The 15,077-nt window shown below is 46.0% G+C and overlaps 1 protein-coding gene across 1 annotated transcript; it reads right to left on the bottom strand.

The window, feature by feature from the left end:
- Positions 1 to 12,684: 12,684 nt before the first annotated feature.
- On the bottom strand, positions 12,685 to 13,530 carry tmem74 (transmembrane protein 74; the record flags this gene model as incomplete). Its single annotated transcript, XM_079163895.1, has 1 exon — positions 12,685 to 13,530. One exon carries the CDS (start codon positions 13,528 to 13,530, stop codon positions 12,685 to 12,687), a length of 846 nt encoding a protein of 281 aa, XP_079020021.1.
- Positions 13,531 to 15,077: the final 1,547 nt, after the last annotated feature.

Below are 15,077 nucleotides of genomic sequence, written 5' to 3'. Positions count from 1 at the left end.
CCTCGGGCCACGACAGCTCTGCCTGATTCAAGGTGGGATGAAACAGCCAGCGGTAAAACCCCAATCAGATTTCAAATCCCAGTAACTCTAGCGGACTGGGGCAGCAAGCTGATCCGGCGGCTGGTGATTACTACAGCACATGACGCAGATATACTCTCCCCCCTCCATCAGTCCGGCTGCGTGCTGTTCTCCCCTTCAGCATCGGAGACGAAAAAGAGGTTTTGATGATGAAGTGTTTAGAAGAGCATTCCTGATGTACCTTCACTAAAGGGTGAGTCATATTGGGTGGATTGGGGGGAGGGGGGGGGGGGGGCTGAGGTCAGTGAGGGTGAGGAAGAGAGAATGATGAGGAGGAAGTTGCTGGAGGAAGAGGAGGAGGAAGGCACCGGCGAGGGCATTGCTCACGATGAGAGGCACCATCGTCCAGGAGGGAGAGTGCTCTGCCTTTTTAAAGCGGCCGATGCGCTAAAAGTTGAGCTGGCATTCATTGGCAGAATGACGTAGTCCGTCTGTACACCTTGTCTGTCCCCAGTCTGACCCTGAACTCGTACTTCCTCTCATTGAAGGGGAACCAGAGGAGGATCGATGTAGGCCTGTTCTTCAACATACATGCAACATAATTGCTTGTCTCCAAAAATCCTCTCGATATTGGGAATGCCCCCCTTGGTGGTTCCAGCTCCCCCCCCAATAGCTCCGACTCTCCTGCCCCCCCCTCGTCGTGGAGTCAGTGTGTAATGCAATTTGGTTGATTAAAAGAAAACATTAAAGCACTACCTTATTGAGTTTGACGGCACGTACGGATCCGGATCTCACCGGCCACTCTGTTTTATTGGCCGGGATGAAGGGGATCACGTCATTCCCCATCGCCCCCCCCCCCCCCACCTTCACATCACCCTCCCCGCCCAGCGGCCCCGCCTCCCTCCACCCCTCCCAGCCCTAGACAAACCTTGGCAGGAGGACGTCCTGGCAGGACAGGGATTTGTTTAGACCCCCCACCCCCCCGCTCTCTCTCTTTTCCGACTCCCCGCCCTTTTTCATTGCGCCTCTCTAACCTTGGCCACCACAACAGAGAGAGAGAGAGGGAGACAGAGTGACCGAGCGAGAGACATTATACAGGGATGAAAAGAGGGAGAGAGAGAGAAAGCCCTGGCATAAGTAAAGAGGAGTCGTTTTGTTTGTGTCAATAAAGAGGCTGATAGGTCATCAATCTCATGAGCGGATGGGTTAGAGGTAGTAACCTCCGTCACTGTCTGTCCAAGATGACTCATCCGTTGTTTCCAATGGGATCCAAGTCTCGTAGTCTATAATTCAGACTCAGATGGGGCTTTTTTGGGGGACTGAGAGACAGGAAACCGGGGGGGGGGGGGGGGGGGGGGGGGGAGCCTTCAGTGAATATCAAACACCTGCCAATCTCCTCAGCGAAAGGCCAAGTGCGCTCTCAGCTCGCCATATCCAGTCCATTTATTAGAGTTATGGTGATGGGGCCGGTCGTGTACGGCAGCAACAAGACAACTTCTGAATGGAAGTCCTGTGTTTAGATGACATCATCTGTGGCTGCTGCAATTACACTGCAAGAAATGAGCAGCACACAAGGGCTGACGTAATGTATCGGCACTATGTTGAGCCACTGAATTTAGACTTTTAATCCATATTGGCCTCGGTGCATTGTTGTCTCCGGCGGCTTCATTACATCATCTGCCGTCTGTCCCAGTCACGGTGATAAGAGAAAGAACGTTTTTTGTGTCTGCAGAAGGAGTGACGGCGGACTTACTTGTAGGGTTGAAGTTCACATGGAATCACGATGATCAACATGTTTTTGAGAATGGGCGTCTGTGCGTTTGAACCAAAGTGCTCGTTGGACAGCCGAAAAGTGTCTGTTACGCTCTGTCAGCTTGTTTACTGTCTTACTGGGAGTTGGATAGGAGGGTTGATATTCATTTTGTCTGCTCAGTGACTGGACCTCGACTCAACGCTAAGGAATCAGTGTGCTTCAACTGACGTGGTTTTCAGATGAACAAACAGCATCGGAAACGTGTACCCCCTACATCTTTCCTACAGAATTGGAGGGGAGGCGTTCGACAAGTCCTGCCAACTTTCCAAAACTCCCAAGCCAATGAACATGTCCACCTAATGCAGTGATTGGTCAGCTGATGCGGAGTCAAGAAAGAGTGCTGGATTTTTGCTTCTTTCTCAACCTTGACCTTTCTTCTTTTTCAGACAACTACTCCCGTGTCTGTTTTTGTTTCTGTGATGATAGGCCTTTGGTCCCACCTTTGAGGGTGGCCATGTGACTTTGCAGTTTCTGTAAAATACTTTTTTTAACGGGTTAACTTGGAGAGTTCATCAGATCCCCTACCTGAGACTAATTTGACTTATGTTGACCCGGCTGCGAGCTAAAACGCTAACGGCTATGTTAGCTGTTGATGGTCAGTATACCTCTAAACTGTAAGCTGGTTGCTTGTAAAACCAACATGTCTTATTTTCTATCTCGACACAATAAACATAGTAGATCATGTTTGGGGGTGGAGCAGGAAAAGAGAAACGGAAAGTAAGGTTACTAATTGCTTCTTTTGGGTAATTGATAATGTAAGGCCAATGCTTATTTTCAGTAAATACAGAATATTTGATTTCGTCTTTCAAGTAACTTTCCCAGAACTGTTTATAGCAGAGTTAGTCATTATGCTAATCAGCAAAACAACATTACCAACATACAGTAACTCTCTGTTCATAAACAATCAGAATAGCTTCCCATGAATGCCCTCTTTACATGCATGAATTAAAATAACTCTTCATTTTGAGGTATTCAACATGAAACGGCCAGTGAGGTATTTTCTTTTCTATAAAAGAAGCCTAACAGCTGTTCCTGAGCAAACCGACATGTTTTTGCATCGTCATGGGGAAGAATGGGATACAGCATCAATTAGCAAAGGAGGATAGCTTCATAAAGGCAAGATTCCAAAATCCCTACTAGTGCAGAGACAACCCGACACTTAAATCCCCGCCTGACAGATTTATTTGCTACACGGATGTCTTTTACATCAAGTAGATACCCGCATTGCTTGATTTCAATTCCTCGCTGTCACTTTTCCCACCTGAGTTTCCTCTGCATCGAAGCAACGTGGAGCATGAGTTAGTTGAATATACAAGAGGGGAAAAGGAAACATGAGAGGAGAGAAGAGTTCCAGAAAGAGGGGTAAGGTGAGGTGGTGTGGAGGTGGAGGAGGAGGAGGAGGAAAGCAAATTTGAAGGTTGGGATGATGAGAATGCACTGCCTCGCATCGGTTGGGCTGTGCCACTTGGGAAACTTGAGACGTGAGCAGATACGAGTGGATGCTAGAGTTTCCCGCAAAGAGCCCCCTTCACAGCAGAGCATCGAGGGAAGGGGTGGGGAGGGAGGTTATCAGGGTGGTGAGGTATTATTGCATTAAGACATCAGATACTGGGCATCATCATCTGTATATCAGTTGCATAACACTTTGGGTGCCAGGGCACAAAGGTGGAAAACGATGGTGGAGGGAGGAAAGAGGTGGGTGAAACAGAGGAAGTGCAGACTGAAACGAGGATCAGAGTGTGGGAGAGAAGACGGAGGTTAGGAGAAGAGAAAGCCAGGGAGAAAGTAGAAGGTCTTTGGAGGTAGAGGAGTGTTTTATAACCTCTCATCATTCCAAACTCCTGGTGCTTTGAGGAGGCCCAGATGAATTATTCAGTTTCTGGCTGGTTGATCTCCTGCGGGACCACCACTCGCTCTCCTCGAACGTTAGAGCACCACTTGACGGTAAATGCTCACTGGGACAAACAAGAGGTCCTTAAAAAAGACCTGTGCACTTAACTCACACTACAACCCCCAGCTCTCACACACACACACACACACACACACACACACACACACACACACACGCCCCCCTCGTCCTGACCAAGATCAATACACAGCCGGAGCCAGATGTTGCACAATACCACACTGGGGAAGAGGAAGGTTTCTAAGAGGAAACCTCCAGAGGAAGTTGTGTGCCTGCATTTATAAATGTACTCATGGACATGCCAATAGATTGTAGGGGAGTGAATACATTGACGTGAGAGGCTTGCTTGAAACTTTCACTTTCTCCTTTTTCTTTTTTTTAACCATGTGCTGTACATTGTTACAGAGCCCCAGTGATTAACAGAGCTCAGCGCTGTGAGACGGAGATTTCACGCAGCCTGTTTCTCTGAGCATCACTCTCTCGCTGCTGACAGGGCAATAAGTGCGGTGCTTCGGGTTCAGGCTGCGCGTCGCATTGCGAGGTCTGATGCTGCCATCTTCAGGTTGTCCTCGGCTATTAAAGTGGCACAAAACTGTGGATGGAAGCAGAAAACTACTGCATCTTGGTGATTGTAATCCAAGCACAGGGATTATTATCACTGTATATGTAACTGATATTTGCTCTGAGGACTCTGAGTCCGTTCATGAAGAAGAAAGTTCTCTCTGCTGCAGCTGGCCCCCTGCCTTCCCTCATCATAATCTACTACAAGCACAATGGGGATTCTAGGTAAATGAACCATCTCCATCATTTCTAATCAGCACCACTCCTGGTCCTTACAGGTGGGACGAGGTTTTCACGTTCTCCACAAAGGGTTTCCACAAAGTCTCACGCTGTTCTCTCCCTCTTCCCCTGTATCTCCTGTTTTCCCCTGTCGGTCTCTGTTTGTGATTACTGATTACAGCTCATTCACCTCACCTGTCCAGTCTGCACCGCTGCCTTCCATCTACTCATCAACTCCACAGTATATCTTTCCCATTTCTCCATCCACTCACCGCCACATCATAGTTTCAGCTGCTGTGCTAGATTGAAGTCTCGGGCCTTCTTGACTTGTTTCTTCTTGTGTTGTTGTTGTGCTCTGCCACTTCACTGTTTCTCCTGTGTCTTCTGACCACTGCCTTCCCGTCTGACTTACCTGCCCGCTTGCCAAACACCCACCTCGCCTCACCCTTCACTCCAGTCCAGCCACACTCCGGCGTTCCTCCGTTACCCATCATTCCTCCATCTCCATCTTCCAACCTCAGCAACAAATCCCATTCTCTTAAAACCTAAATCCCTGTATTTGCTTTTGGGTCCTCACTCACTGATCACAACACAGCGTTTTATAGTCCACACAGAATGCTGCTGGCAGATCAAGTTCTAAGTTCAGTTAAGTACAGTTTCAACTTAGTTTAGGTTTTTTGGGACTTGACCCCTGACTACTTAGGTGATATGATGCAAAGATACAGTATGTGTCTACAAAAAATCAAAACAAAACCCACGCTTATACCTAATACAATAACAATTGCTGTCATTACTGTTACCATGTTTTTGGTGTTTTTTATTATTCCATTATCCCTCATTGTAATGCATTTCAAAATGTGAACTATAAAATGTATCTTTCTTTCTTGGAAAATATTTCAACCTGCATTTTATGTGTGGAAGGTGCTATGTAATTAAAGTTTTGTATAACTATTACCATTATTAATGCAGTTATGGAACTGCCATTTGTATTGTACAAACCCATCTTAAGTGGAAGTAAAGAACGTTTTGAATGCAGGACTTTTACATAAAAACCTTAGTGGTGCATTTCTACATTACAACATTGCCACTTCAACTAGCCTAAGTAAAGGATTCGATTACCTCCTCTAACACTGGTATTCTATTTTATTTTGTATTGTAGATGTGTTTCTTTATCTGGACTCCATCCTTTTGCAATTAGTTGCCCACAGCGATCAATAAAATGAATCCCATCTTATCTTGAGAAGAGCATACCACTGAACTGTGTGTCAACGTGCATGCATGCAACTATATGTGCACGTGTCTGACTGTGTGTGTATGTGCACGCGTGGGAGTGTGCGAGTGTGTCCCGTGTGTGTTCACCCTGTCAACATTCCCCCCTCTCCACATCCTGTTGGGCATCTCCACCAGCCAGTATCATCTCTCAGCAGTGCAATGTTCACTGGTAACACAACACTGGAGGCAAATGAAATGCAGCGCACACAGTTAGCTCTGCAGCGCCTGCTTTTGGTCTGGGCCTCAGACCCAACACCGCCGCTGATTGCGTACCAGAGCCGATCCTCTATCTGCTGCCCGGCTCTTAGTCTAAACAGAGCAGACACAAGCAGATTGGACACGCAGTTCAAAGCACATTTTTGTGGAGGTAGAAATAATCTCATTGGTTGAGTTAAACCGCAGTGGCTGGAGTCAACGCGCTACAGTTTTTTGTCTGAGCACAAGCTGGATAAATGTCAAACCTGAATGGCAAGGAAATCTTGTTATAAATTCAATTATAATGGCGGTGGCATTTTTCTCATCGCTTTACGAGTGTGATATTCATGATCTGGTAAAGGGCAGCACCGGGGCCAATATGGCGATTTTATTTTGGGCAGGTTTTGGCCATGCTAGTGGCATGGCTCTAGGGATGGGACAGGCAGTCAGTCGGTTGACCACTTTGGTCCACACTGAAATATCTTAACAGTTGAATGGATGACCCTGAGGTTGTGTACAGACATTCATAGTCCCCTGAGGATGAAGCCGACTGACATTGGTGATCCTCTGTTGTTTACTCAAGTGCCACCATGACGTCCATTTTGTGTTTTTATTGAGTTGTCTACATTTACTGGATGGATTTACTTGGTACAGACATCTAAGGTCCTAATGACTTGATCCCCTAACTTTTCCTGGGGCGCCACCGACCGGTTAAAGTTTTCCCTTTCCAGTGAAATACAACATCAACCAGATGGACTGACACGACATTCTGTACATTTATGGTTTCTAAATGGTGTTTTCTAATGGCTTCTGGTGAACCTTTGACTTCATCTGATCAAAATTTGAATTTGTCCAATACTTATAACCAAATACTTGCCAAGCGAATGGCCTTCCTCTCAGCCTCGGCTGTAGCAAATGTAAACATGCTAACTACAGCTCGCAGGACAGAGAAACGAAAAGTGGACGATGAATGAAGGAGACACAGTGGAAAAGGGACTAGTGTGGAGTTACAACCAACGATACGCCATGACAGCTGTTGTGTAGTATAGTTAAAGTCTGGAGGAGAGGCCGTGATATTGCATCGTATCATACATCAGAAAGCTTGAGTTAAAACTGTCAATCTAATCCGATCAAGAGCGTTTAATCAAATCCTTTCCTGTTGGCATTGGATGCACAATAGAGGGACGCAACCCACCAGTACGATGCGCGCTGGCAAATCCTGAGACAATTGTCTTGACAATTGTATTTGCTGAATTCTGAAATTGACTGTTTTTTTGGCAGAAAAGGGTCACAGCCTTGTCGAACTGAGAAACCTTGAATGGTTGGCAGAACTGGCTTGTTTTAGTTGATCTCACTGTCCGTCTGATTACACTGAAAAACAGCTTGCAGAGAAAAGCTGGGCTTGTGTCGCAAATGTTTGCAGACATAAAATCCTCTGTCAAGGCAACGCTGCACACTTCGCGGTCCCCAATTACAGCTTCCTAGCCCTAGTTTATCTTTGTCTTCAGCTCAATTGAGGTTGAACTCAACCTATGAGGCAGTTGTCTTTGAAGAAATATCTGTAGAAATGCAAAAACCCACGGACACACTACACTTATAGTACTTTTGTATTTAGGTATAAATGTGTCAGACTCCTCAGCATGCCTTTCCATTGCGTTCTGCTGTTCAGATGTTGTAGGAGGAGATGAACAAGTTGTTTTCTTGGCTCGCTGATGTCTTTCTAAAGGCCACACGAGCCCACTTACAGTATTTACTGCAGCGAACTAGCAAGCAATCATTATTTACTGTAATTAGAGGTAAATGCATATAGGCATAATGGGGGAAACAAGCTCCACGGGAGGCCATGCATGACGAATAACTGCATTAGCAATTTGATACAAATTAAATCAATGGAGCCCGGCAAAGACTGTGTGATTTACAACAGAGGGGACTGAACAGCGAGGTGATCAAGAGGTGAACCAAGCTAGTGATTTGTTTGTGCAATATAGTCTACATTACCCGATTCGGCTAAGCTGAGGAGGCATTCAGCTCATTGAAAATATGATGGTAATGTTATTGCGAGAGCAGCCGCTGTGCAACCGCAGCACCGGCACGGGCACGGCCTCCGCCATCGCAAACAGCCCGTTTTTAAAATGTACTGATCAGAGAGGCTGAGAGCGTCAGAGGGAGATGTAACCTGTATTGCCTTACTGCAGTGGTTAAGTGGTTTTACAGTGAGATTGATCCAACCGATCACCTCATTTCCTCTCTCTCATCAACCGTAGCAAGCCAAAGAGCTGATAGTTTATCCGTCTGAGAAAGGGATTTGGAGGTGCCAAGAGCAACACAGGAAATTATTCTGCAAAAGTCTGGTTGTGGCAGGCCTGATTGCCGGCATCAGCGAGGTTGACCAGCGAGCGAGCGACGACGTGATTCTGAAGGACTGTTTCGGTGTCGGCCAACCGGGGACGTAAATCGATTGGACACAGAGCAGTGGTTGTGGTCCCTTCTTGTGAGACTAGGGGTTTCGTTTAATCTTATGACGCAGAGTAGGAAACTGCTGATTGTTGGGGGTTTCCTAAATGGTATGGCACAAGAGAAAGGACAACACAGTGCTAATGAGGAGCCGGCATCTAACGATAAACCGAGTCGAAGAAAGCACACACTTGTATTTTAAATGTGATGTGAAAATGAGACCACAGGACAGGGCTTGGACGGAGCTGAACAAGGATGTTCTTACAGGCAAGATGTGAAACAGCCCGGCTAAGTGCATTCTGAACGCTGAACATTGTGGACTACATTTACCACACAATGAGCTTTCCAAAAATTCAATATGCACATTGACTAAAAATATCTTGTCTGAGCATGGCAGTGGAGGGAGCGACCAAGAATGAAGTCATATCCCTGAGGACTTTGGCTTTAGTCTCCCCCTCCAAAGCAATCAATGGAAGTGGAAATCTTTTCTTTTTTTGGCCCCACTCTCCACTGATAGATGGAGGGCAAGGTCACCACAGATATGAGTGTATCTGAAACGTGTGACGAAAGAAAGTCAGTTCTTTCTACTTTTAGCCTAAAAGCCCGAGTGCACACACCACGTAGTCGCATGAACACTGCAGACTGAGGAATGGTTTGACATTTTGAGAGAGATGCTTATTCACTCTCTTGCTGAGAGTTGGACGACAAGATCAATGCGTCTCTCATGTCTGTGTGCTAAATATAAGGCTACAGCTTAGCTTAGCATAGACTGGACCGGAGAACACGTTTTGTATATCCTATAGGTTTATGTTATGAGCACCAGTGTCAATATCCTTTTTGAGAAATCATGTTTTTATCCATCATTTAGGTAATACTACAATTACCATGCTAAGTATATGCCACACACCATAGTTGCTGAATCCATCCAAAATCCACCCAGAATTTAAAAGTTAATTGATTTAAGATGCAATTTGTATTGTGATATTTCTTAGTTTTTTATGCTGCTGATTGAACGGGATACTTTCATGCTCATCCAAATAGTGCTCAAACAATGAGTCACGTAACGTTGTCCATGGGGAAAAAAACGAATGGGACTTTTACTTCTGGAACCAAGAGCGCCCAAAATAGCTTCTCCCACTTTGCAACTCCATCAGTGAACTTCAGAGATGCGAGAAGGACAATTTTGTTACCTTCAATAGAGCCAAGCTAGCTGTTTCCAGTGTTTATGCTAATCAAAGCTAAGCTGGTGGCTGTAGTTTCATATTGAACAGACAGACATGACAGAGATTCTCATCTAACTTTCCCAAAACTATTCCTTTTACTCCCTCTCCATATCTCAATGTCATTTTGCATCCTCTTGCTCTGCTTGTCTGCATTTTCCAAATACTCTTTATTCTTTCCAGGGCGGAGGAAAAAAAGCCTATTTCAACCGTCTTTGGAGACTAAATGTCTCTGCAGAAACTATTTGATAAGACATTTTTAGGGTCAGCAGCTTTCTAATCTAAGGTGACACACACAACCTGTGAAAGGTCATACAAATACTCACATACCCGCTCAGAGCATTAGCATCGACGAGGTGGAGGAGTGTAATAACACCTCATGGGAAATTAGCTGATGGCAGCAGCTAAGCTGCTCCCCAGCCTTACCTGAAGGGCCCGACTTACAGAGGAGCCAACCAAATATCAATAAGGGTAGTTTAGCTGTGCACTGCTCACGGATAAAGAGCTTATGCATGAGACCTCTGGAAGCACACTTGAGCTCGGCATGTAAAATGCTGTCGCTTCGAGCAAATCCCTGATTAAACCCCCCCCCCCCCCCCCTCCTCAAACATATTTAGTTGGCTGTGTGAGGGGAAGCCTGGTGTTGGCTTTGAGGCACGGTTCCAACCACAGAGGAGGACAGAAAGAGAGCGCGAGGAAGGGGGTAGTATAGGTTGAGCGCTTTACATGCTGCAGATGAGTCAGTTTGAAGTCTCCCCTCAGGCCTTTATGATCCTCTGTGTGCTACAGGAGTGACACTCACAGATGATGCCCCTCTGAACGTGACCCTGGCACCCAATGGAAAGCACCGATGCACTGCATCTGCAATGTAGTCGTAGCATTGCTGCAATTAATTGCTCAATGTTATCATACAGATTTTTATTTTTTTGCCGTTGTAGCATTGCTGTTGGCTGCCTTTTATGTGTGGAGCAAGTTTAATTTGACATGAATACATTGAAACACCAGGCCAGCTCGCTAAATGAAATATCACTTTAACATCTGCGATGCTGGTTGTGGATTTACAGCTTCTGCAAAGAGACCAGGACAACATTGCCTCATATGCATCATTCATTTTTATTACCTCTCTTGGAAATCGGTTCATTTGGCATTTTATTGCCATTTCAGGACGTTATTGATGTTTTTCGGGGATGTGCACGCACTCGTCGGCTCTGTGGTCACAGGCTCTGAGGATGGAAGGCTGCAGCAACACAAACTTGCATCAGTTCATTGCGGCAACAAATGTTTTTTGTTGTTGTTGTTTTTTAACGATAATACCTTGTTAGACTCTAGCCGTACAGTCTTTTCACTTGAAATACACCGGTTCATCCGCATGTCTGGGCACTGACTGGCACTTAGAACATAGCATATGTGCTGTGACAGCACAGAGGCAACATAACCGAATGAAAGCACAACAACCTCGATCTCTGCCTACGTGTCTCATTAATAGAGGCTGACTCATGTCGTTTTGAATGCGAGCGTCGAAAATAGGGTCACACAGCCCGAGAAATGAAAGGAGAGGAAACCAAGGTAACAGTGACACTGCAGAAGAATCATTAGCACTTGTCTTGCGAAATGCAACGTTTGGGCAGTGTATATAGAAATATATGCAAATATGAATTAATTCTAGTGCTTCATGCATGATTCATGAGACTCACGGGGTAGCATACACAAAAAAAATTTCTTCAGGAGAATTGCTTTCTTTATTCTTTTTCTGCAGGTCTCTTCAGACAGCAACAATGTAACCTCCAGAGAGAAAGGACTTAGCAAAGACAGAAACTAAAATCTTCCCCCGCACCCAGAAAAGGAAGTTGCTTTCTGACTTGCCTGAACATCTTAAGCAAGTCTGCACGCGGTGAACCTCTTTGCCTAAGCTTTTTTTGTTTCTGCATCATCAGCAATCTTTTACACAGCAGATCACCATGATAACATCAAATATAACCTTTTTAAAAAGGAACAATACCTCACTTTGGATATGTGATTAGCTCTTTGAGTGAAGGCTTAAGGTTTTGGAAGTAGGGCAACTCTTTCATGTGCGATTAGGCACTCTTAAGTCTGTCCTCGTGCAGAGAGAATGACAGAATGAGAGGAGGAAAGGTGAGGGAAGGTGAGGGAAGGCTCATCAACCTTGAAAATGTTACAGGCACTTGGCTGTGGTCGTCCAGGACCCTTTCCACACGCTTTTGGTGTGAGTGTACAGTGTTCATAGGTCAAGGAGAGGAGAGCGCTGAAAAGCTGCATGGAGAAAGAAAAGTCTCATGTGGGAGAGAGAAGGTGAAAGAAGGAAGGAAGGAAGGAAGGAGAAGAAGAAGAGCAGAGAGGATCAAGCCAGTGCAGAGGGCAAACATTTTGTGTGTCAGCGCTGTCGAAACGCAGTCACATTTCTCACTACAATCAAGGCTTTGGCTCGGACGCACAGAGCCAGGCGTTACTGGCTTACCTCAGCACTGCACCAGAGTGACTGTCACTGGATATTACCATGTGGACCACTGAGCCGAATCTTCCACATCACGGTGGACAGGGGCCGCTTTACATCCCTTCACTCCCACTCTCCTGCCCTGCGGACAGACACTTCCCTTAGCTTCCTGAAATGTGTCTGTTGGAGACATTCACATTAAATATGAATAGCCTCAATAATAAATGGAGGCTCTCAGAGATTGCATCCTGGGTACAAAACAGAAAGAAAAAAAAGCGATCCAGTGTTTGTGACACAAAGCTCTTAACATTCTCCTTTGTCACTTTTATGCCATTTTAAATCATTTGGGCACAATGTGTTACAACATAGTGTTTTTTTTTTTCCTAGCATTTCCTCACTTTGCATTTTAGTGCTTTTCTTGTCCTTCCTGTGTGCCATGTGGATATACAATGAGCTATTTCTACAGCACAATACACTTGTATGAATACAGTTTCAGGCTACACTATGTTAGATGATGTGTGTGAATGGCATTAATTCCTGTTATACACAAAAGGTTTATACACAGAGCAGCATTTTAAGCCAAAGTCTCCTCCATTTCCTCCTCCAGGGACAAATGCGCAGAGGAGTGGCTGGGGCTGGATCTCGTTTTCAGGCTGATAGAGCCGTACAGTTTGGCTGAACGCTTGGAATAAGCGACGACCTTCCTCCTGTACATCTCCCCCTTCCACATGGAGATCATCAGCAGCGTGGAGAGCACCACGCCGCCCAGCGTGAGCAGGCACAGTCCCGCTATGACGCACCGGTCCAGGTGGGCGCCTACCCGGGCGCTCTCCATCTCCAGCTTCTCCATCTCCCTCGCCGACACGCTGTCACGGTCCACCTCCACGTCCCGTGGCACGGCGTAGGAGATGATCACCAAGGAGATCCCGGTCACCAAGAACGTGACTGCACTTATAAAGCCGTAGTCTATGGAGGTCCCGGGGCCCTCCCCAAAGGACAGATCGTCCTCGGACATGAAGGAAAGCTCCGGTAATGTCTCAGAGCAAGGCTCGCCGTTGCGCACGGGTCTGTGAGTACTTTTACAACTCGTGTCCGGGCTGGCCAATCGCAGGTTAACATTATCGTCAATATAGGTGAAAGATGTCTCTAATTCCTCGTTGCAACAAATCTGGACTTTCTCCTCGCCGAGGTGAGCGAGTTTAACCTCTGCGCCTCCCCTGCGCGGCGCCGTCCTTGGTGCTGAATGACACCGGCCATGGCCGCTGCGGGCCGGGTTACAGACACCCTCCCCCGGGAGCGCTCCTCCTGTTGATCCGCTCGTCTTGCGGACGTGCAACGTGCTGGAAACCCGGTCAAGGACGTCGTGAAGATCGGGCTGTTTGTCTCTCTCATCTGCGGGAAGCAGCACCGGAGAAGCCATTCGTGTTTCACCACCCGCTGGTTCACTCTGAGCCTTCCTCCCACGATGCTTTCACTCCACAGCATCCCTGATAAGAGGACACACATCACATCTCAGTTAAATGGTGCATCTTAAATATATTATTATAAAGCCTGAAACCTTAGATCATTGCGCAAACACTTGTGCGTAATTTGGAACGATGCGCAAAATGCACATGCCTCAACTGCACCGAAATCATCAACACTTTAAAGTTGATAGGATCGTTTAAGAAAAATCCATGTATCCTCCTTGAAAGGCGCTTATAGTGGCTGTGATTAGCCAAATGCCTCTGTATCCAATTAGGAAAACAACCCACGCATTAACCCAGATTATATAGTCTAATTCTGTTTTAGAATAAACACAGCCTAAATGCACAAGATAAACTGGGATAAAACCAAATCACACGTCAAATACACATACACATTGTTTACGTATATATTACAGCCTGCATCAGAGAAAACCATCATGAAATGATTTCCCACCGCAGCTTTTAGCACCGAATGCATCCAACAGTTCCATACTCCTGCACACTTTATTTTAATTCAGCAGAGGACGTGAGGTGCTCCCCTGCATAAAGGGTGGACCAGTCGTTCACAACGCGGCTTTATCTCTAATCCCCAACAAAAACACCTCCTCAGACTGCACAAGTAGGAAGAAATAAACTCACCGCGTTACTCCAGCATTGCCGCCGCCTTCTCTTCAGCGGGTGACGGCGCATAACGGTGACAGATAAAAGGAAAAAGCCTTATCAGTGGAAAATGTTTTGAATGTATTCTCTCGCTCTCTCTCGCTCTCTCTCTCTCTCTTTCTTTCTCTCTCTCCCCTCTCCCTGCTCGATGCTGTGGCGGCGGGCTGCACTGACTGGAGCTCTCCGTTAGTCCCTCCCACACACAGAGCCTCGGCCTGCCCGCGCTGTGGCGCTGAAAGGAGTCTCGCTATCTGTGAGCCGATTGAGATCACCGGCAGCCTGTCAACGCACAAACCAGCAGTGCTCTCCCCCCCCAGGGAAACATTTACTGATGCCATAGAAATGTCAGAGTACAACTGTAAAGCTCCTATGGAGGCTAAAAGCAAGTTAGTAGGCCATAGCAGATTAGAAGAAAAAACATACATCAAAGACATAAAATAAGTCTAGGAGAATGTACAGGAGCTCAAGTGCCATAAAGTTTCATACGGTTGCTATAAAGTCAGTGCTGGACACCACAGACACATTTGAAGTCGCTAGGGGTCACACAGGGACAGCATGCTGATGCCAGTACAGATATATAACAGCCACAGTTCTCTAAGGTTATTTTGTTGGATGATTTTTATAATAAACAAGACAAATAGCACATGATAATGTTTGTTTTGCCACACAGTTGAAGATCACGGACGTGCAAGCAATATTGTGTACACGGTATGTTATCTGTTGATGCGGTCATCATATCAGAAAGTAAATCTGTGATCATATCAATACAAAAAAAAACCCAAATCTGTCATCACATCAGAAATATCCATCCAGTGGCACTGAACAAACGACGTTGTTTGAA

This window comes from Pholis gunnellus (assembly GCF_910591455.1).
Source record: "Pholis gunnellus genome assembly, chromosome: 8".
In the NCBI taxonomy this organism is placed as follows: Eukaryota; Metazoa; Chordata; class Actinopteri; order Perciformes; family Pholidae; genus Pholis; species Pholis gunnellus.
This window is presented reverse-complemented; position numbering and strand designations above follow the sequence as displayed.